Here is a 23,619-nt window from a genome sequence, read left to right as displayed (position 1 = left end):
CTCTCTCTCTCTCTCTCTCTCTCTCTCTTTCTCTCTTTCTCGTGTTAATTGTTTCACGTATTTTATTTCTCTACCTTGACGTTCCTTTCTCTTGCTTTCCGGATCTCTTTTATTTCTCGCAAGACGATTCGACGAGATCTCGAACTTTGTCGAAATTTTCATAGCTTTAAAAAAAATATAAACGGAGGAACATACGAAAGAGATTATGCGAAGGAGAATAAGAGAAAAAGAGATGCAAGAAAAAGAAAGACGACGAAAGGATATATGAAAGAGATAAAGAAAAGGGAATAGCAAAATGTCAATATTCGACTATGCGAACACGCAGGTGCAATACGTACTACTAATACGAAATGCGAAAAAAGAAAAGAAATCTAACAAAAAAAAAGAAAAGGAATAAAGTGAAAGAAAAATACTTGCATACGCAATTTGCATAGTAAATACGTTTTTTCGCATGATCATCAATTGTTACAATAGTTAATCGTCATCGGTGCCAAGCACCGATCACTCGCGTACCATTAACTAATTATGTGTATACGCAGGAGCAGCGAAAGACCGAGTTGTCGATGTCGATACTTCTTTTTTTTTTCCAAAATTTTTTTTAACGCCATTACTTACGAAACTCCCCTCGTTTTAGCGGCTTTATTTCGCAATCGCACGTTAAAAAAGTGGGGAAAAGAAAAACATTTTTTTCGACGATCTTTTAAACTGATCCCAAATTTTATTTTGGTATCGGACATGGACTTTTTTACGAAAAAATTTCAAAAACTTCGATGAAACTTCAGCACAATCGTGATTTGACTGTTTTTTTTTATTTATTTTTTTTTTCGATCGAACAATCGCCGTCCTTCGACTCGCTCTTCGCTGACTTTCGGACTAGATGCAAGTTATGGCGGAACCAGGTTCCTAATAGTAATTTAGGGAGTGGGGAGAGTGAAAGATTTTTTTTTCATCTCATATATTTTGTGACTGACGAGTGGTCTCGGCGGCGCGAGTTATGGTCGTGGCCGAATCGGCAGCTCCCAAAGATCACCAGGATATATCGTTATACTTTTTTTTTTTCCTAATTTTAAATAATATATTATATCACCATCCGCGGACGTCGGCCACGACACGGGCCCGCGCGAACGCCCGAGGGTGTTCTGTTTTCATTTTCACTTTTTTATATAATAAAACTTACAAATAAAACCACTCGATGACTCTTATCATTTTATTTCCAAACACCGTTTTTCTCTGTTCTTTTTTTAAAATTTATATCCCCCCCCCCCAATGAAATCCTCTAACCCCTGTCACGCATTTCTAATTTTTTTAACTTTTTTTCCGACAAACGTTTCAAGGGTCATCGTCATTGCTCCATGCGGGTAGCGGATCATGAATCAAGAAAATGATATATTATCAAGAAATCGACGGATCTTATCGAAATTTTAGAAGAAAAAAATTTTTTTCTTCTTTTCAAATTTGTGGATGACGTTTTTTTTTTTTCGGAAAATTATTATTTTCAGAAGAAACGAATGAGAGGAAGCTGAAGAGGAAGGATTGACAGACGATGTGAGATGAAGAAAAAAAAAAAAGAAAATTTATGCTCGTTGTGGGAAATTTTCTAAAATTTCATACCACGTGCTCTTATTTCTTGACTGCGCACTTACGTCATACGGAACGTTCCATGGAATTCTATGCGATTAGTGATTCGATGCAATAAAGTCGTGCAACGAACGTTTGTCTTGAAGGAGACGAAGATAAAAGGAAAGAAAAAGAAAAAATTAATAACGTCAAATTATCCATCGTCGCAGGAAGTTACGATTTTCGTCGAATATCGAATCAGTAAGGATTTCAAGAGTAAAGAAATTAAACTCGTAATTGATTATCACGAGTATCCGTAAATTTTCCTTGGCCTCCTGAAAGCTATAGTACCTTCGCGCTAACTGCGGCAAAGTCTTGAAATCGAATCAGTGTCACTCGGTAACTTTGGCGAACAAGGTCAACGGGATAAAAAAAACAGGTGACTATCGTCATTATATACCCGGGAGAAAACATTCTCGCGTAACCGCGATAATTAGTCATCGATTAACTGACATTACCAAGAACTGCACCGATTGGACAAAAATTTATTTAATAATAAAATTCGATATTTTCGTAAAACGGCTTTGCCATAAATTTTAATTTTCTTCTACGATTTTATTATTTTTGTTTACGTCAATCTTTTTTCTTTAATTCTTTTTTCTTTATCTTTAAATCTTTACTATCCCATTCACGATCAGCATTGCCTATTATTTTTTCTTTATTCAATTATTCGACTTTTCTACTTTCTTGCCCCTTGCAATTTACTCCATTCTTTTCTATTCCAGTCTTCTCTCTTATTATTTCTCCTTTAGATTTCTCCTCTCGTCCGGTCTCTTCTCTTCTCTTCTCTTCTCTTCTCTTCTCTTCTCTTACCAAGAGAGCCCTTGCTTGTCCTCCTCCCGAATCCAGTCAGACCGGTTCGGTCGGGGCGTTAGATTTTCGCGTGATCGCACTTTCGGTTTCGGAATATTCTGTCCTTGGAACGAGTCTCGGCGCTGCCAACCTCAGCGACGCGATACGCGACGCCCGGGATCGGGATCGACGATCCAAAGGAACAAGATCACGTTTCCACTGATTATTTCGTGAGCCTTGTTTCCATTTTATTGGTATAATTATTTTTCGGCCCTTTCACCCTTTTTTGTCTATTGCGTCGTCGAGCAAGTTACTCATCGATCGTAATTCTATTTTATTCACACGAATCGACCGGACTTGGTTATTTTGATGAAAATTTGAAAAAAAAAAAAATTCAAATCAAATTCACGTCACGTATTCGTCTTACCATGTAGATTGTACGTTGCGGCATGTCGATTCATAGAAACGATTTTGGTACTATGCTAGAGACTATCGTGTGCGATTCTTTGTGAATAGATAACGAAATTTGAATTTGCTTAGGGGAATTATGGGTAATTGAAATTTTTTCAAAAAATTTCAAAGAAATATACGTTATTTCTTCTAAGTGTATCTTGATGACTTCAAGGTGCAATGTTTTTTTTTGGCTTTTTTTTCTAATATCTTTCCAGTGCTTCTTTTTTCTATTTTAGAGAACGTCTACTATATTTTACATTAAAATCAGACGAGTACCAACCTAAGCGACGTAAATTGGTGGTCCGCACGTCGTCCAATTATCGGGACGCCGAGACGCCGGCGGACTGAATGTATCCTTTGTTGTATAAGAATTTAAGAAGTTGATGACTTAACGAGTGTGCATACAATGATCTCCCAATGTCGTCGTTGACGTCGATATGAGTTTTCTTTCTCTTTGGAAATTAAAAAAAAAGAAAATTATACCCTTAAAAAGATTATTGTTCATTGCCAATATTTTTTTGCCAAGGGTAATACGTGGTGACTCAATGGAAATCAATAAAAAATCATTTATTATCATTGGCAAAGGCGCATCGACAATGGAACCTGTGTTACGGGTATGCACGTGATCGAATAGAATTTTAAGATTACAAGGTCAAGCCTATTTAATGAAGAATCACGTCACGTTGAAGGACAAGAAAAAAGACTGTAAAAATTTTCAAAAAGAAAAGAAAGCGAGAAATAAGAATGAAAGGAGACAAATCGTCGAAAAAAAAAAGATTTCTCATCGTACGACGCTCATCGAACGATATCAATTTTTTGAGAGCAAGACGACATAATAAAAAAATTTATTAATTCGACTCAAAATTCGACTGTGATAAGAATATGCGAAACGAAAGATTCCGCGGTAAGACTGAAAATGAAAAAAAAAAAAGCGTCGAGTACGTCGCAAAAAAAAGTCACGCAAAAAAATCGTATTCTACGCACAATTGGCAAAATTGTAAATTCCAAATAAAAAAAAAAAGAACACTATTGGCCGATCCATGAAACATTCCTCCAGCAATTGGATTCCCGTTCTCTTTGTGTGTGGCTACGTTTATTTTTCACAAAATCATTGACGTCATCGAATCAAACACGTCACAAATATCAAGAGCGGTCAAAAACTGCTATTGCTATCGATCATTCGTTAAGTAATGCAATGGTGGGTGGTAAAAAGAGATAAATAATTAATTTTACCCAGATCAAAAAAAAATTCAAAAATTTATCTTACCACTCTGTCACCGATGGTTTTTAATTTTATTTTTTATTCAACTGTGACTACTCGCTGTACGATCGGCACTGTGCGCGTACAATTTTGCCGGAATCAAACTAATTGATAATCTTCTGATTCGCGTGCATGAAATAAAAAAATGTATCAAGAGAGTCGCGTTATGACTCTCGTTGGATTTAGAACGACTGATAGATTTATCTGATAGGTGTTATAACCGTGGTCGGGAAAAACGTAAAACGTGACTGCATTCTTCTAACTATAAGCTTTATGCTTATATAGGCGTATATATATATATAGATATATATATATATATATAAATATATACGCAAATATGTACAGTACGATAGGTTAAGTAGGTATGCATATCGAGGGCATCTCGACATCGTGCGGACCACTGATATCCTGCAGGGTTCAGATACGCTCGTTGGAGGAACGGTAAATTTAAAAAAAAAAAAAATCGAAAAAATTATAAAAAATAGAAAATAAAAAAATAACGTAGAGGGACTGGGGTCCTCGAATTGCGAAGTGGAAATTACGTCTAGTAACGTCGAGTTTTTACGGATTCGAATTTATTCTCGACGAATCTCTTCGATTTACATTTTTTACATTTTTTTGCTTTTAATTCGCGCTCACAATCCTGGCGAATATTTTTCAATTCGAAAGCTAATATGATAGCTGTTATGAGCTGACAAGCACCTATGATTCTAATCATAAATGTAGATTCTCCTTGAAACACGTGTGGACGATTTGGATTCGAATTTTGAATTCATTATACACTGATTTTTTAAAATTTTGATTTTTTTATAAATATTTTTTTTGACCAACATTCATCTCTTACAGTCAAAATGTAGAATTCGGTATGGTAACTTCAAAAATGTGTATACTTTTCGAATTTGCATAACGCACCGTTTGTTTTTATAAATAGACGTCTGAAAGAAATTAACCCAAGGACGTCACTTGCCAAAATTTCGCCATTAAATGAATACGCCACACAAAAAAATGAAGGAAAAAAAATTTGCATGGTTATTAAAGTGGATAAATATTTTTTATGGAATAAAAATTAAAACAAACAACAGAACTGGCGTCGGCGAATTAATCTCGAAGGAATTTTCAAAATTGATAAAAACCCACTGCATAACGTTAACGTGGCTCCCGACGAGCGGAACTTTAATGGGGTACAAAAACGAAGTAGTCTCGAAGCGCAAAGTACACTTACCTTAGGGCAAATAGCATCCGCAATTACGTAGCCCGCGGCTGTGAAATTATGGTAAACGTCCGGTAAACGAATCATTAATGTCAAGCTGGATAAGATCAATTCGAAGTAAAAAAAAAATCAATACCGGATAACGAACAAAGCTTGTTCGACGGAGAAAAATATTTTTTTTTCCGAAACAAGTAAAAATAAAAATTTCACAAAACATGTTTAAAAAAACGGCTACCGGGGTGACGTCGTAAATCGAGAAAATCCGCTTTTTCGAATTGGTCGCTTGAAAAGAAAGTGGCTCCTTTTACAAAAGAATTTTTTGTTCCCCTCAACAACCGATAAACGTGATCAGACTTACTTGTCCCAATGTAAATTTGCCTTTGTTGTCGCGCAAACACATGCCAAACGCAGTATGCATTGAATTGCCCGAGGCGCGTCATTTCAAATAAAACTATTTATTAAGAAGCATGATTCGCTGGACGGATCGTCCTGTGAATTAGCCTTAAGAAATTCTGTAAAGCATGTCTCCTCTCCATCGATATCGATTGGCACGCAGTGTGAGTGCACCTTAAATTATAGAGTACAGTCCCAATGAGACAAGAACGATCCTATGCACGAGTTATGTTGTTTTTTATCGATCCTACGTGAAAAGGAGATAGCACGCGATTGAGATCCTCGTAAAAAAGCTAAAAAACAAATATTTAAAAAAAGATGTCGCATCAAAAAAAAATTGAAGAAACTCGTTAATATAATTAACAAAAATTATTATTAGCCACAATTTTATTTCCGTGGTGTACCTAAAATTGTGGGTACAATTGTTTCGTTGATGTCATTGCGTTCTTACGAGGCCAAAAGATTTCCATAGCTAAATCCTGGTGGGCAAGTTTTTATTGACGCGATGTAAGCGACGTGGCTGTGAAGAAAATTCGTTATTTAGATTATACAAGACGATCAACGAAGTGGAATCTATCTACGAGGGTAGCCTTGAAAATGTTTTGCGAGGGACGATACTATCGGGTATGTATAAGATTTGGAAGTGGAGGTCTGCAGCGCTACCGTCGTCAGGCTGAGAAACTGCTATAAGTTATAGGCTATAACGTGTTGTCGGGCAAGTGCACAAGGTGCATGTCCTTAGTCTGCTAGAAATCTGGCAGCTGCTTCTTTTGGGTCCAGAACCTGATCGCTGGACGTTGTATAGGATCAGCTACGAGCTACGACGTGGATGAAGACGAAGAGGAAGAAGTGTACTAAGAAAAAAAAATAAAAAAGAGGGACGAGGATGGGACTGATGAGAAAGTGGCAGCGAGGGCAGCAAGGCCCAGAAAGAGGAATCAGGGTGATTAGGGAGATGCAGGAGTTTGAAAAGGGTGTATCGTGAGCGCCGTGTGGAATGATGGATCACGCATGCCGGTAGACGAAGTAGTTGCGGAGGGCCCCGAGAAGATAAAGAATGCCGGAGAGACGGTGGGGGCGCAGTGGCTATGAGGCCCAAAAACCGGTGCACCGTCGCGGGAGCTGCAACGAGACGGAGCAGCAGCAGCTACAGAGCAGGAGCAGAGTCAGCAGCGTTAACAACACGGGAACGAAAGGGCCTTCTCGCCAGGTCCGCCACTGGGCCTCGAAGCTTCGAGGGTCCCAAACCATCGAGAGAGCCCCCGGGCATTAAGGCCCAAGTCTCGGACTCTTGCGTATATTCGCTCAGGCAACACCGAGCCCAAAGGAGATGATCTGTCGGCGCCGAGCAGCTTTGCTTGGCCTGTTAGAAACCGGAGAGGGGACTTACTAGGCCGTGGTGGGGGTAACGCCCTTGACTCGGACTCGGGAGTGGTGGGGGAGTGGGACCCCGTGGCCTTGAGTCCGGCCCGTCTCGTTGTTTAACAGCGTTTCTCAATCGACTTCACCTTGGCTTTTCGATCTTTATTATATTTTTGTGTTATGGATGGGAGAGCATCATTTTTTTTTACATTTTCGTATCATCGCCTTGCTCTTAACGAACTGTGACTTACAAAACGCTACGTGGACACGAGATCGGGCATAGACTGTGGCGTTATAGTTTGGAAATGCTACTGCCATATTATTTTATTTTTATGCCCTTCTCGGCAGGACCGTTTGAACTTTGGGGATCTGATGGGAATTGAAATTTGACAAAGCGGAAAATCTGTACTTGTCGCTCACCTTCTTGTAGAAGGTTATACGTTTTTGTTTTTGGCTTCTGTGTAAAGGCATTCACGAGAAGTGACGGAATGGCGTTTCCTCTACGGATTATTCGCGCAACGTTAAGAGGCTGAGATGTCGAGTTTTTGCCGATAGGAATCGCGCGGGTTCGTGTCGCGTCTCGCAATAATCGCCGTTGCGATTCATGAACGCGACGGTAACATAAGGAACGCCGGCTGCCGTCGCACCGAGCGCTTTGGACAAGGATGTAAGAATCCTGGAGAAGCGGATCCTGGAAGGATTCCGCATCTCAAGAATGTACCGCGACGGAACTTCACGGTAGCAATTTAACGCGTCACAGCCAGGATTTAAATATTACAGTAATCTTTAGTTTTTCGTACCTTATTTTTCAATCGGGCTGCTACGGAAGCGCGAAATAATTAACATCGCGGAACAACGACAAATGCGTAACCCGGATTCCTTGGATGGAAGATGTATTATTGAAAATTATTATATGCACTAATTTACCTAGGTTCTTGCGTTCTTTGCTAAATTTTTTGCATTTTCGAGATTTCATAAAGCGTAATAAAAATCATTAAACTTCCAAGTAATCGAGAGCATTGATTTATTATATATGTTAAATCAAGCTATAAATTCTTATCGAGCTAAAATACTGTGTACACTTCTGACTTCGTAAAATTCACAAAAAAAAATTAAAAAATTCGTAACTCCTCCCACCACCCCTCATCGATATTCGTAAATATCTCTCGCTCGAGGGCCTGAGTAAATGGAATTTTTTTTTTTCGAAAGTCCAATTCCACACAACATGGCACCACGATACGGCGTGGGTCGATGCAAAATCGAGGAAGTTGAGAACGGAACGCATGACGTTTCCACAGGGGCGTTTATAGTGAGGGCTCCGGGGCACCAACCAGTCCCATTTACACGCTAGTGCGAGTGAGTGAGTCTATTGCAGTGCGAGGGTGAAGAGAAGAAGTAAAATAACAGGAGTAAAAGGTGAGAAGAAGAAAGGAAGAGAATATTTACAGAAAGGGAGAAGTGACGCCATTGACGGTGGCGAAGATAGTCGCCGATACTCCGTAGCCAGGGACGTAGGAAGAAAGGGCTCCAAACGGGATACCTTAAAATATCAACGCACTGCCTTGGGCACCTTAACAAAGCGTGTACGGCACTGGCCATCCCGTAAGTAAGGATTGGATAAAGCGTCGAGAAGAGGAAAGAGCCTACCACTACCACTATCCACCACAACAATTCCTATATACGTACAGCGACAATCCGTGCACTGACGCAGCACTAAATTCCCTCTTAGATTTTTTTATTCGCCCCTGAAATACCGGCTGACAGTACCACTCGGAACGAACCAGTTAAATAAAAGATGTCGGAAGAGGAACGTATGTACATACAACTAATGTGCTTCAACACGCTGAACTTCCTTCCACTTGGCCTACTACTCTACTGATGGTAGCTGTGATGACTGCGATGCGAACAAGCCAGACTAACGTAAACCGAACTGTCTTTCGCTCTTTGGGAAGATGGGCTTTTTCTTTTTTACAGAAGACTTCCACTTCCTCCATCGGAACTTTGTTTTTCTTTCCCTGCCGTCTTTACGAGACGGGGATTCCCCTTCGGCCCTCCTGGCTACTTTTAACCAACAAAACGACACGAAATCCTTTTGGTTACGGCAGTTCTTAACCGGCGTCATTTGTTGCGTAACCGATCAGAAAACTAAATAAACACGACCGGCGAATTCTAATTCTCTTCGTAATCATCGTACTAAAGTTATGTATAGGTATTTTATTTCCGAGCTATGTCTACGCTGACATCACTTGCTACTATACTGCTTTGCACTTATACAATCTGGTTAATTCGTATCGCTCATTGTAATACGACTTTAAGATTTCGTTCGCCGGCACAGAGAGTGCGCCACTTGCTTACGTCCTATGCGAACGCTCCCTTTAAAATTCATTTCGGCTTTGGGGCTAATGCTTTTTATATCATCATTTTTTGTATCTCCACAATGAAATATAGGTATCCCTGCGCTCGCAAGAACTTGTCTGTACAAACGGGTGATCTGATTCTCATAATTTTTTTGCGTGAAAGACGTATCGTTTGTATTACTGGAAAAATTTATTTTCATTATTTAGGTGTTGTCAGAATTTTTGAAATTTTACGAGTCACTCGACTGATTTTCAAAATCTTTGCTTATCTTGTCTGCACAGTGATCTGCGACATGATCGAATTGATTAGTGATACGATCATTTACGAACACACAAGATTTATAACGTACGGAAAAGTACCCGTACAAACGGTCCTTTAAAGTGGCCTTCAAGAACACACGAGAGCTTCGTCGTAATCGCAGATACGATTGGTGTTTCGTTGTGCCAAGAAAAATTTTCGAACACAGTCCTTGCATCCTCGACAGTGCATCCAGCTACGAAGAAAGATCGGCAAAGGAAATACCAAAATAAACATTAAATCCACAATCATTGATTGAACTTCGTGAAAAGTAATTTCAGATAAATTCACGTCGGATAAAAAAGGGCGAGGTCCTTTATTCTCACTTCGTTACACATCGACCAATCTCGGATATATTCGCATACGAATACCCACCAGCCCGCCTATACAGACAGAGCGCGTAAATTCCAAGTAAAAAAAAACCTACCAAATATTCGCCAGCCACAATTCCCGAATCCCAAAGTGTCAACATTCTCTATAAACTTAACTGAACTTAAAAAAAAAACCTGAAAGAGTAAATAATCTGAAACAAAAAAAAACTGATAAATTTAAAAAAAAAATTTCCAAAAACCCATCCTCACCCATTTTTTGTTCGATACAACACGGAGGGACAAATAACGTTCAAGGAAATTCCGTCTCGAACAGCACAGACTGAGCTACGCCAATGAAATAGTGTCCGCCGACCTTCGAATCGAAGTCTGGCCGTTTTTGTGCTCCGTGGCTGCAGCCTGGGAAGGGGGTCAGGAACGGAGAGCAGTACGTGCGGGCCTGACGTGTATATACACAGATGGATAGAGGCACGTCAGTGTGTGAGTTCAGTGGAAAAGGGGATAAACGAGCCAAGAGAACGAGAAGAAATCCCTTTAGGAGGGGTGAGTAGAAAGAGACGAAGGCAGGGAATGATGGCGGTGCTCGTATAGGTACCTACTAGGTATATACGAGAGAGGGATGCTGGAAGAAAGAATGGTGGACCTTCCATGGTACCAGACTAATGCAGTTCTCGCATCGAACTCGTCCCGCCTCGGGAATATATTATTAGTATTCTATGAACTGAAAATCATTTCTCGCTCGAGAAAGCATTCATTGGCTTATCCGACTCATTCGCTCAAGATCAGGAGACTCGTTACGAAGAACATATCGGGTTACGTGGAAACACTTTTTTTTCTTCTTTGTTTTCTTACGAAATTTTTGTAAGTATTTTTCCTTCTTTTTCCCTGTCATCTTTTTTTCCCCTCTTGCGTATAGACCCTGCTGCTTATCGATTTACGACGCTCGCCCTTTGCCATTTTTTGTGTCTAGTCGACCTAAGCTTTAGGAACTTTTCTTTTCCTGTTGTTTTCATCCTGGATTTTAGTATGCTGCGTACTGTGTGAAACGGGATTTTTCAATGGACATATTATTCGCGGGTGTCAGTGACGTGAAATTTTTTATTTACTCGCTCGTTCGGGACGTTTCGGAGATACCGACTTTATGCGTAATTTCGACATTTTTATGTCATTTTCACACGTTGTGATAATATCGCCAGAATTGTGAATAGGATTTGCGTGATAATTAAACGACAGATTCTATCTGGATTATTGTGGAATACTTTGTAATTCGATCGATGTGAACGATTCGTACAATGAAAATGCACGAGGTTGCCAGAGATAATTTCTTCAATTAAATTTTGATATTTTCGACTCTTATGTTATTAATTAATGCGCGACCATTGGGTTCAAAGCAATAACTGCTGAATCTTTTTTCTGGACAATCCAGCATAAACGATCGTACTAATAATTTTAATTTATTACTACTTCATTTTTTTATTTTATTTTTTTCTCAAATTAAACCTTTTTCTTGTAGATTTAATTCGAATCCATCTCGATATGTTACCGTGTTTTATAAAATAGTCTTAGACTATTTCAAGCTAGTTTATATACATTTTCTTAAAAACAGACAGTAACGATTTCCAATGACTCAAGTGGTCCACAATGCGCACGCACGTATAAACTGCTTCGATTTGAATATGATTCGAATTTGAAAAAAAAAAAACCATAGCTCACAGTGAAGAAGAACGAAGTGAAGAATTGCTCATGACTTAAACAAAAATGTTTAAGCTTTATCTATTCGCATCTTAAACAATCGTATCTCGCGAGATGAATCACGATGCTTTTTATTTAAAATTTATATAAATTTTTTGTATCATGAAAGAATTTCGTTGGCATTCTCATCCCTTAAACCAGTTTACTCATCTTATGGATTATGCAAAAAGTTCTTTATGATTTTCAAAATTTCGCGAATACCTTTGTCTCCCCACCCCGTTACCACCCACCTACCCCCCGCACCAACCCTGAACCCCTGAACGATACGTACTACAGTGTGGCTTATGGAACAGCAGTATGAGAGAAGAATAAGAGAATTAAAGAAAGAAATAAAAACTTGTGAATCAAATGAACGTTTATGCGAATGTTTGAGTCAGCCTGGAGTCGCGTTAAACGAAAGTCGCCCGAATTATATCAGTTGGCGTCTTAAAGGCTTACTCACAGAAATTAGTAACCAACTAACGAGCAACGTACACGAAGAATCGAATCTACACGGTGTACGAGTTGTCTCGAAATTTTTTTAGTGAAAACAAAAAATCGATTGGCGATATAAAAAAAAATTTTTTACACAAGCAAAAAGTAAAAGTCAAAAAGTCAATACGAAATTTTCGCGCGACTCGCGTTGGATTCTTCGGCATAAATAGGTAGGTAAATTAGAAAATAAGTGCGAACGAAGTCTGGAAGTTATGCGAATATTTAGTATATCGGACATGATTATAAATCCGTTTAGCGGAAATGGTAGTCGTTTCACGCGCTGAAAACGTCCCTGATATTTGGGGTAGGGGATATATATGTATATCATATATATATATATATATCATATACATATATATATATCTATCTTTACGTGGCGAGGGGCCAACGATATAGACAATGGAGACACCTTTTGTCTGCAACGAATTGCAAAAGCAAATCATTTCGTGCGCATGCGCGAACGCGGCACGATTAATATTCGTTGTTCGTATAACAAAGAGATAAAAGAGACAGAGAAAAAAATGGGAAAGAGATATAATTTAAACAATAGAGATCACATCGACGGTCTATACGTATCCTTTTCGTCCATAAATCTTCGAATCCCTCGAGAATTAATTATTTGTTACCTGTAACACAACTGTTCAGTGTTAATCCCAGCCCCCCAGCCCTCTGGTGATAACGATAAATGCCACAAGTGACGAAAGAGATGAAAAAAACAAAGAAAGAGGGAAAAAACCGATTTAAATACGTTTGTTAAATGCATATTGTTATTATTATCACATAAGAGCTATTTAAATCCATAGCTTGGGCTGTCGCTCGGGACACGATACGTCTGCGTCAAAAATTTTTGTGACGTCATCGCTTCTATCGAGGTAGACATTTATTTTTTGAAAAAAAAAATTGAAAAAAAACTTGAAAGATTCTTCGTCGCAATTTTCAAAATTTCTTCTTATTCTTTATGCCGATCACAAACAATACTTACTGCAAGGAGTAGGGGGCGGGGGTCTAATTAATTTTGAAAAAAAAAATGATGACAATTCTTAAGTGATAAGCACGTTGGGTGAGAAGGAAGGGGCTGTAAATGAATTGTTTGTGATTTTCGCATAAGTATTATTGTCTTTCGTAGAAATTGGAATTTTGAATGACATTGCGATTGGTGCTTGTTGTAAATGTGGTACTTTGATGGAAAAAATGGCGAGTGACGTCGCAAAAATTAATGACAAGATTTATTGATGCCCGAATACGACATTGACAATGCCCATACATACGAAGTCTGTAATCGAAATGTTTTATATTTTTACACCGAACAAACAGTATATAACGTACAATAAACAATAAACATGTCCTTCCAATCGCAACCTCAAATAACAAATGTTATATTTTTATTTTTGCAATAACCCAATATCACATCCGATATCTGAGCTATACAGTAAACATATAGTGACACTTAGGATATTGGAATCGGCTAGGATTTCAGTTTTATTATCCGCAGGAATCACAAGCAATCTTACAGTCTCATCTGAAACACGACAATTTTTTGTGCAATCGTATAGAAAAGAGAAAGAGAGAGAGAAAGAGAGAGAGAGGAAAAAAAGTACCACGATATTTATCGATGTTACGGACATTTTGTGATCTGGACAAAAAATATCATGAATCGACTTTACGAACGCACGTCGGCCGTTACTTTATTACGTCATGACGGTTAACAGTCGTATTTTTGTTTTTGCTAAGCGCGCAATGATTTTCGAAGTGATTTTTATTTTTGAGTTTTATTTCGCATTTTTGTATTGTTTTTGGTTTAATTTGGTTTTCCATGTATTTTTGTTGTTGTTGTCTCTTGGGAATTCTTGTTCCTGAGTCTTACGGTCGGCGGTTAAATTTTTTTTTTCTCTTTTTCCCCAATAAATTTTATGGCAATATTATCAATGCAATAACTTACACGAAAAATTTCACTAGGATATTGTATGCATTACGTGCGTAATACGATCGTCGTCGATGTTTCTTTCGTCAACGACGCCGAACCGGATGAAAATACGAGAGAGAAATGAAATGAATGGAAGCATTTTTCTTCATCGTATTTAATTATATCGTATAAGTATCGAATCAAAAGGATATTATTAAAGGATAGGACCGTAGCGTGCGCAGTCGCGGACTGCTGCAACTTTTAACATTGTACCGATTGTTTTAATGTTTAAGAAACAAAAAAGGTGTATATATGTATGTATTATAGGTATACATATACAGAGGTTTCCACGTTATCGAAATTGTTTTTCAAATGCTTTCACCTACAATGGCAGCCATAAAACTCGTGCTTTTAAAACGTAGGGACGAAAAAGTGGTTAAGAACTTTTAAATTCAAATTCAACATTTTTATTGACTCGTTCGTGACGTAAACGCATTTTTATGGACGACAATGCATCTTTATGCAATTCGACAGCTGATTATAATTTGAGGATTCGTGACGTTCGAACGTACATTAAATAATTCATTATTATCGGCCGATCGATTCGAAAGAGCTGTCGGTAACTTATCGACTGATAGAAATTTCAGTTAAATGGAACAGGAAATAAAGTTAACGGTTTAAAAAAAAAATTTTAAATCGACGAAGTTTACACAATTTCAATTATGAAAAATACATAGAATGTTGGTCGGGGAAATGTATCGAAGATCAATATTAAAAAATTAATTAGGTTCATCGTGGGAACATATGTGGAGGCAATTTGCCGAATAAAATTAGAGCGATATTCAATTGGCGACAGAGAAACGTGACATCGGCGATACTCACGAAAAAAGGAAACCCGCGAACATACAAGTTGATCAAAAAAAATTTTCGCAAGGCTTCCTTTTATCGGTCGACTATTTCTGTACAATCTTACGCGAGTCTCCTTTTAATTTCTCAATTGCAAGTTTGTGACCCATTAATAAAAATTCGGTTAAACGGAACTAAGTGCGACAAGAAGAAGGAGAGGAATAAAGAAGTGAAAAAAAGTAAATAAAAATTAAATTGTAAGATTAGGTAAAAAAAAATGTTTAATTCTCGAAAATCGAGATGTACGAGCACGTGCCTAAGTGGGGGAAGCCTATGTATTCTGTGAATATGTAAATTAGCACTCGTCGTGCAAATCGCCATTTTGATTTCGTCGGGAATCGGGAAATCGTCGATACCACGCGAATTTCACGTGGTACCAGGGTTATGTTGCTGCCGTCACAAGCTTTGACAGCTGTGAAAAAAAATAAATAAAGATAATCGTGATTCAATTCCATGATTTTCATTGGAAGCGCAAGTGTTTGTACGACGCATGCGCAGTTACTTGGAAACCCCTATATATATATTTCAAAGACGTGTCCATGAAAAGAAAAGAGAAAAAAAATCGATGAGTGTTTTATGTGTACTAAAATGTTCCCTTTTATTCATACTAAGACTTCAAAAATCGTATTAAGTATTATACATTATTACTTGTATATAAATATGTGATACAAATATATATATATATATATATATATATCTATTTATTATAGTTTTTCGTTTGATATTCACTATTTATACGTGACGTTCTTTTTTCTCATCGTTTTCTTTAACGCGATATTTCACGAAAATAGATGCATACGATTTGTCTTCAGACACCGTCAAATGTTGACCACACGTTATTAAAGTTTATCAACTATTATTCATAAAACATTAACAAGAACAATTTTGTATTATCTCTTGTATACAATAGCCAGATACGTCCATTAAGGATTGTACGGAAACAAAAGATTCTTCTAGGCTCGTTTAGTTCGTTTGTCGTAAAAAAGATTGTGTGTTCAAATAAAGTTATGGAGAAAAGAAAAGAATGAAGCACGTAACGTGCGTAATTACGCCGCGTACTCATCGCACGAACATTTCGAACGGCGAATTGTGATGGCATTAGTATACATTATATATACTATTGTTTCTTTGTCGCATCATCGAAGGAAGCAAGCATGTGGTATAATTAAGCTCGATTAATTGATTTTATTCGTACGCAGATACACATAGCTAGATTCCATACGTCATTCGTTCAAGCGAGATTCACCGTCCCTGACGTTTTTTCCTATGATTCTGTCAACGGCTTTTTATAGTGTAAAATCAACTGAAAAGCAGTGCGCACGAAAGCGAGGGATCTTTTAAAATGACTCGTTCATATCTTGTAAAAAAAAAAGACACAAATAAACCCAACAAGAAAAAAATACCGGGAACGACCTGTTTCTTCTTGGAGGAAAATAAAGACTTGGTGAAAATCCAGAAAATTTCCATATTTTACTTTTTTATGTCTTACCTCACTCCTTCTCTTTATTTTAATGTATGCTATGCAGGTATTCATTAATTCCTGTCATCCATAATATTTGCATTTTTATTATTTTTGAACCACAGTCTATTTAATTAAGACTTTTGTGTCCGTTCGTAATATTCATTTTATGCGATTGTGCTATTCTTTATCAGGCATTTTCGTGCATTTTAACCGAAATTCAAGTATCTCCAACCTAAACGTCACATCATCTCATTTCAGTTTTGCAGCAGACAAAGATTGTCAAAAGTTTGTAAAACAAGAAATGCCATACAGTCTCATGTTATTTGTATAACAAAAAAATGTTTTTTTTTTTTTCATGTGCACAGAGGTATTGTACTGCAATTAAATTGCAAGATTTACTGGGCTAGAAACAATATTTTAACACTGTTTATTATTACTTCATTCAAATTTAATTTTTTTCAATGAACAATCTACTTATGAACCTATGCTTTCATCAGTTGTTACAGTTTTCATATTTTTCTCTCTTGTAAGCTTGTTCTGTGTCTCCTTTACCCTCAAGCTTGCGGAACTTTGAAGAATGCATAAATTTAAAAAGGCTAATGATTGAAGTAGCGCTTTCGACATTTGTTCTCGTTCGTATGCATTTTTCTGTCTAAAACAACTTTCGAGCTCAAAGCTCATGTTTACTGGCAATATGGGGAGTTTCGTCATGGGTGACGATTTGTTTAATAATGAATGGACGATATTTTCCGAGGAGACAATTTCTCCACCAATTTGTATATTGAAAAGACGAGAGGTAACTCGTGGTTTTAAGAGAAAAAGTTTATTTTTCAACGCCTCCGATGGTTCATTGGTACCGTTACCTAAAATTAAATTAATATTTTATGACATGATATGGAACTTTTAAACTTTGCGCTAATTAATATTTTCACATGGGTATTTTAGTGGGAATCTATAAGAATATTGAAGGTTTTTTTCTTACTATAACATACCTTTTGCATACGCCTCTCGATATCCAAGAATTGATATTAATGATGCAGTCAATTGATGCCTTTGCATTGTTGCGCGGTAAGTTGGGAAATTCATGTTATTTTGAATAATGACCTGTGAAGACTTAAGCAGAAAGATATCTGAATTCGGTATACTGTAACTCATTTTAAATGCCTGTAATAAAGTAATTCAGTTATTACTAGTTGATCAAAACCATTTAAGAATAGTTAATGTAATTTGTCAAACTTGACATTATACTTACGAAAGGAACCAGAGATGCAAGGTTAATGTTTTCAGGAATATCTGCAAAACTGCTGCTATCCCAGTTTAGTACAGTGGAGGTACGGTTCAACTGAGCCCAGCTTATTATATTCGCACCCACACACAAAGAAAGTATTGTGTTAACATTCTACAATGTCAGTCAAAATAATAGGGATGCTTATGAAACAAGAATATGGAAATACTGTTATAATTTCTTTGTATTACTCTTAAATAAGAAAAAACAAGGAAATTTGTGCATATCATCTATAATTACTTATAAATATATGAGAACTAATTTTTGATAAAAAATATTATCTATTTACTTCGCGTATCGTCTCAGACACTGTGGGAATGCTTAACGAGGATCTTTGTGATTCCTTGATTTTGTTACTTCCACCAGCAATGATAGATTTGTATAATTTTTTAACTATACTCATTGTCATTCCTTTTGCTAGTAATAGATCATCCAAGTTCTCATATGATCCAATTTTTGAACGAAGCTCTTGTATCCATTTTATCTGATTGCTTTTCATATTATGTCTGTATAACATAAAAATGTGTAAAGATCATGTATATTTTGAAATCCTTAAAAAATGTTAACATGATGTAAAAGTATTACTCGCGTAGCTGCTCTATCGTGTGTGTATTTAATACATCAAGTATTTGCTTCTCTTCTGCCACTGTATACTTCCACTTAGATTTTTGTGAATCTAGTACCTGGGATGAACTATCAAAATTATGTCTGCACAGTAACAGATGTGAATTGCATGATATATAACCCTGTAATATTGCAGAAGGAAATTATATTAAAATAATATAATACTAGCCTGATTACATAGTTGCTTGTTTTGCAATATAATACAATAAAATTGCTTACCATATTTGGTTGCTTATAAAGCAATATTATTTTTTTAATATTGTCTAAAATCATGGTATATTATTTAAAATGTAGTCAATTCTATCAATTTCAAGTAATTCAATAGCAACGAAATATTCAATTCATAAAAAGAATGGTTCCGAACTGATTTTCCTTATTTAAAAGTTTATATTCAGTCAAGAAGTCGTTAATATAGATAAATAGAACATAGTGAAGAGGTTATACTACAACGGATCACAGCTGATCAGACTGGAGCAGACGATGAAGCAGACAGTTCCGGAAAAACGAAAGTGGTGCAACTACACAAGATAATGGAACTACTTCGAAAATATTAAAATAATTCTTAATATTTGCAATTTTTGAATGAAGTAATGAAAATACTTATAATTTCATTGACTTAAGCATGCTAAACTAAATTTGTTTTATATTCTTATGAAACATCATTATATCATCGATGGACTAAAATTTATACTAATATTTGTGTATAAAATGCATATCTGTAGTATATTTTCATTATAAACAATTTACAGTAAATTCTTATTTCAATAACTTTACATCATACTGATCTAATATCACCAGTGGTATGTGACTTAATATAATAGATTTTGGCACATTTGAATATTTTGCAAATAGTTCCAAAAAGTGTAACGTCGTGATTCCTTCCGCTTCCCAATCGCTTGCGGTTTTTGAGCTGGCATAGAAAAAATATTATAATTTCGTGAAATTGCATATTAATATTTATATGATTAAACTGAATGTTATTTACCTTTCCACATTGACAAATAACATAATATATTCACAAAGTAGGGCTACATAACGATTCAAAGCAGACGTATGAAATTGTCGAAGAACCGTTTGCATTCCTATTGCAAAAGCTATAGCATCCACTGGATCCTGAACTTTTTTGCTTAATAAACCAGCTAAAATACAATATATAGAATAATGTTAAACAACAAAAAGTTGAACATAATAAAAATAACTTGAAGAAATTTGTTTAGCTCAGTACGTACCAATACTTTTGGAATAGTACAATTTGTGTACCTGCGTCACAGTAAACAGAAACATTATTATTTCGACGTCTGGAACATTTTTGGACTTTACATAAATCTTATTTTGCGGGTCACTAATACCCGCCCAGTCCAAACGGATACTGAGTTGTCGAAGCAACTCAGTTTCTCCTTCAGTTTGATATCCATTGTTTCTCTTATAAATTTCAGCAAGTACTGCTCTGTTAAATTTAAATTGCAGTTTCAGTAAAAGTATGGTCTAAATAGATCTATTTGATAGAAAAACCTTAATGCATACTGGTTTAGAGTTCTAAGTGCTGATTCCATGTGCTTAGCTTCAAATTTGCAAGCAGTATTCAAATCGTACGCTATTTTATTTCTTAATATTTGAAACTGTCCAATTTTCAATACCCAATCAAGCATTGGCATCCATATTTTAGTGGTACCAGTAAGGGCCGTCATATAAAGTTTCCCAGGATTGCCTGAAATGCAAGTCTTAAATAAAAATAAAGAAAGTATTACTTAAAGCTATTAAATATGATCTATAACCTTTTGAATTTTCTGAATTATTCTGCATAATTATGTTGGAATCTTTTATCATATCCGTCCAGACTTTTTCACGAACTCCTTTTTCCAAGTAATTATTAATGTTTTGAATTTCAACAACAGTGAAAAACGATATTAGCTCATCTAATCCACATAAGCCAGGTGTACCCATTCCTTGTAATATTGTTGAAAAAACATTATGATTTAATACCTCATTGTGCGTTTTAATGTCATACCACGCAAGCGTATGTTCAATGTAAACAGTCGACCTTAAATGGGATTTTGAATATTAACCACAATATTCAATTGTAGAAAATGTTGAAAATTAAAGATGATTTACCGAGGATCAGTAATGCGAATAAGTTCTCGTGCAAATCGTCCTAAAAATGTATAGGAATTCGAATCTGTCACAGGTATGTGAATGAATTTTTCATCCTGTAAGCTTCTCCAATTTTTTCCAGGTATCCAAGTTAAACCTTTGCACTCTTCTTCCACAGCATTATTTATTATGTATGTAATCTGATTAAAAAATACCGCGATAACAATTTAATACAGTTTTTATAGGAGATTTAATAATTATTAATATACTTACCTCCTCATGCCATATTTTTAAGCTGTTAATGTTTATATAATCTTGAATGTATTGAAAAGATCTACGGTATCCGTCCATGACGGTTGCTAAATTTTGTAGCTTCTTTACTAGATCTGTCTGAAAGAAAATGAGCATATCAAAGTGTTTGAATACTTTACCATAGTTGTAGACAGATCACAATAGTAGTCAGAAATTTACCTTAGACTTTAAATCGAATACAAGACAATTGTGCAGCGCATGTGTCACTTTTTTGACGAGTTCCTGACGAATTCCGTCTTCGAAAAGACGATGGGAATCGACACGCAAAACACCTAAAGAAACACTTCTAAGTGACAGTTCACCTTTTGTGAAGACAGACACTGCGTACGTTAATTTTGCCATCTAAAATTATTAATAAAAAATTAAGTATATAAGAAAGTGAACAAGAAAAGCCATACGAAAAACCCACGTACCTGTAATCGGTCATCAAACTGTTCATAATCTTTCAATTTATCTTTACTTATCTTTGTTGGCATCTCTTTTAAAATGTTTGTTTCAAGATGAACTATTTCAGCAAGTAAACCAAATACAGTTTCAGGAATAATTTGCAGCACTCGCCTTGCGAAGCCCTCTAACTCTCTGCTGTAATGTTGAGACACTGATGACAGATCTGCACTGCGAGCTTGATTTATTCTCAGTAGTGGTGTTTCTAGTGCAGAAGCCATCTGAAATGTTATTTTTAAACATACAGCTATAAATAAGAAAATAAATAGTTATATGAAACAGAACAGCATGTTTTTATTTACTAGTACCTTTAAAAAGAGAGCTTTTAGTTTAATCACCATAGACGGATTCTCTTTTATACAACCTTGCATTACACTAACGAATGACTCCATAATGATCCAAGCGTAACAACAATCTGTCACTATATTTAATGTAATCATTATATCTTCACTTATGCTACCAGTAAGCAACATACTGCGTAAAATTACACGTGTGTCAGCCAAATATTGGGAGATATTTAAATTATTTTCCGGTTGATGAAATTCTGAAACAACAGTCATGACATTACTGAATACTATTGTAAATTAATTTCATTGAATGGTATAATTAGACTATTTTCTATGAATTTAAAATGACTTTCAACATTCTATTTATGTACCTTGAACTTCCTCAAGTGCTTGTAAAAGCTGTACGATTTTACGTCCCTCATCTTGTTGCAGAGTTTTCACATGTTCAGAAATTTCCTTGAACCATTTCTGAAGGCACAGATTTTTCTCAGTACCATCTAAAAATTTATTGCCACTAAACAGCTCGGCAAGATCCGAGATACGTTCCACGCATCTTTCCTTTTTCTTCATCCACTTTGATTCTTTGTCTTGTAATAGCTACAAATATTAAAAATTGAGTACTAAGTATTCCAGTCGCAGACTAAGTATAAATATTCAATGTTTTATATGTTTATCATATCGTACCTGCTTGTAAAATTGTTTAACATTTTGTTCAACTTGTGCTGTATTCAATAGTAGACGAAGACAGTTTTCAACTGAGTATTTACTCTCATGGATAACCAACTGGCGAATACTTTTGGATCGTTTGGATTCTTCAACCAACATATTTGGCGAGGCAGTATGCAGAAGAATCCAGTGTAACGTAACATTACAATTTCGAACCAATTTTACTATTGGACCTACTGCGTTCTCATCCAGATTAACGGAAAATTGTATCTTTTCAACTTCAAGAATTTGTGTCTGCAATTAAAGTGTTTCAGATTATGAAAAAAACTGTTTGCAATATTACGAATATTAAATAATCTTACATCCATCTTCTGTCCATAATTCTGTGCAGTTTTCTTTATATTTGAATTCTCCAGTGTACTATTGAGTGCTGTTCGTGCTGCTTTATAGGGCTGCCACCAATCAAATAAATTAATTACCACTCCCATATAAATGCTGCTGACCCAACAGTCAGGAAAAAATTTGACTACAATTTCACGCATTATTGCAGTTTGGGAATGTAATAAAGAAGGATTAAATGACAATATGATGACTAGCATCGAAGCTTGATTAGCTAACGCGATACTACGATGTTCTGGATATGGAAAAGCACGACTTTGGTTATACAATTCATCCGACCGCAATCGTCCTATAACTAGTTCTACTAATGAAGTATTCACTGGTACTCTCCTACAAGACAAAGTATAAAGTATTATGTCAGTGATACTGTTAATAAAACTGAAAATAAAAAGAATCTTTTAAATAATTAGGTATTCATTAGGTATTTACTTAAAATATTCTTCAGGATAATTTGCAGGTCTTTTCAATGACGATTTACTATATCCAGTTGAGCGAAGTAGCATACAGACATCATCTACTCTAGTTGATGAGGAACGCTGTGCATTATATCGATAATAAGATACCAATAAACGCTCACGAACGTACCCTTCAAAATGGCAATCCACTAGTAATAACATAATTCCATACAAGTATACAGCTTCGCACTGAAAATTAATTATGTTATTAAGACTAGGATAAGATTTATTATACATGATTAATAATCATGAACAAGGTATCTATACCATTAATTGTTTTCCTTCTTCATTGAACATAATAGATTCAAGAGACTGTTGTATATACAGGCCATCCTCCAATTCGTCTATGTAAGCATTAAGGTCCGTAATATACTTGTGAATACTTTCAAATGCCAAATAAAATCTTGTTAGTATGTTTGAGAAATTTTCACGCAGTTTTTCGTCAAGAGCTTGCAATGCCTGAAATATATATATATATATATATATA

At 36.0% G+C, this 23,619-nt stretch overlaps 2 protein-coding genes and 1 long non-coding RNA gene across 3 annotated transcripts in view; 1 reads left to right on the top strand and 2 right to left on the bottom strand.

Annotated features, from left to right (window-relative positions):
- Nucleotides 1-7: 7 nt before the first annotated feature.
- LOC112494055 lies at nucleotides 8-16,577 on the top strand. The gene is made up of 2 exons (XR_003059178.1): nucleotides 8-2,663; nucleotides 3,099-16,577. It is a non-coding gene; the product is annotated as an uncharacterized LOC112494055 (long non-coding RNA).
- Nucleotides 16,578-16,963: 386 nt separating this feature from the next.
- LOC107265691 (transcription elongation factor, mitochondrial) lies at nucleotides 16,964-19,017 on the bottom strand. The gene is made up of 6 exons (XM_015735406.2): nucleotides 18,698-19,017; nucleotides 18,440-18,600; nucleotides 18,144-18,360; nucleotides 17,822-17,968; nucleotides 17,562-17,733; nucleotides 16,964-17,432 (listed from the first exon to the last, which is right to left on the bottom strand). The coding sequence occupies exons 1-6, from the start codon at nucleotides 18,749-18,751 to the stop codon at nucleotides 17,044-17,046; spliced, it is 1,140 nt and encodes a 379-aa protein (XP_015590892.1). The 5' UTR covers nucleotides 18,752-19,017; the 3' UTR covers nucleotides 16,964-17,043.
- A 217-nt stretch (nucleotides 19,018-19,234) lies between these two features.
- The window catches only part of LOC107265690 (WASH complex subunit 5), a 4,986-nt gene continuing 601 nt past the window's right edge, over nucleotides 19,235-23,619 (bottom strand). The window contains exons 3-17 of the mRNA XM_015735405.2: nucleotides 23,400-23,591; nucleotides 23,107-23,321; nucleotides 22,641-23,007; nucleotides 22,297-22,572; nucleotides 21,984-22,209; nucleotides 21,634-21,869; nucleotides 21,295-21,546; nucleotides 21,041-21,223; nucleotides 20,843-20,959; nucleotides 20,591-20,769; nucleotides 20,254-20,519; nucleotides 20,003-20,186; nucleotides 19,708-19,925; nucleotides 19,464-19,617; nucleotides 19,235-19,388 (exon numbers count right to left, since the gene is read on the bottom strand). Of these exons, the coding sequence (XP_015590891.1) occupies nucleotides 19,235-19,388; nucleotides 19,464-19,617; nucleotides 19,708-19,925; nucleotides 20,003-20,186; nucleotides 20,254-20,519; nucleotides 20,591-20,769; nucleotides 20,843-20,959; nucleotides 21,041-21,223; nucleotides 21,295-21,546; nucleotides 21,634-21,869; nucleotides 21,984-22,209; nucleotides 22,297-22,572; nucleotides 22,641-23,007; nucleotides 23,107-23,321; nucleotides 23,400-23,591 (3,219 nt within the window). The remainder of the gene's footprint in view (nucleotides 19,389-19,463; nucleotides 19,618-19,707; nucleotides 19,926-20,002; nucleotides 20,187-20,253; nucleotides 20,520-20,590; nucleotides 20,770-20,842; nucleotides 20,960-21,040; nucleotides 21,224-21,294; nucleotides 21,547-21,633; nucleotides 21,870-21,983; nucleotides 22,210-22,296; nucleotides 22,573-22,640; nucleotides 23,008-23,106; nucleotides 23,322-23,399; nucleotides 23,592-23,619) is intronic.

The sequence above is a fragment of the Cephus cinctus genome, unplaced genomic scaffold (genome assembly GCF_000341935.2).
Source record: "Cephus cinctus unplaced genomic scaffold, Ccin1 Ccin1_scaffold0230, whole genome shotgun sequence".
NCBI classification, from domain to species: domain Eukaryota; kingdom Metazoa; phylum Arthropoda; class Insecta; order Hymenoptera; family Cephidae; genus Cephus; species Cephus cinctus.
The sequence above is the reverse complement of the archived record's forward strand: the minus strand, read 5'-3'. Positions and strand labels throughout refer to the sequence as shown.

Coding starts and splice junctions, on each gene's coding strand:
- LOC107265691 (XM_015735406.2), bottom strand. CDS start 18,751: ATGATTTTAGACAATATTAAAAAAATAATATTGCTTTATAAGCAACCA. Junction 18,601..18,697: donor TTTATAAGCAACCAAATATG/GTAAGCAATTTT, acceptor GCAATATTACAG/GGTTATATATCATGCAATTC. Junction 17,969..18,143: donor TGTCTGAGACGATACGCGAA/GTAAATAGATAA, acceptor CTGACATTGTAG/AATGTTAACACAATACTTTC.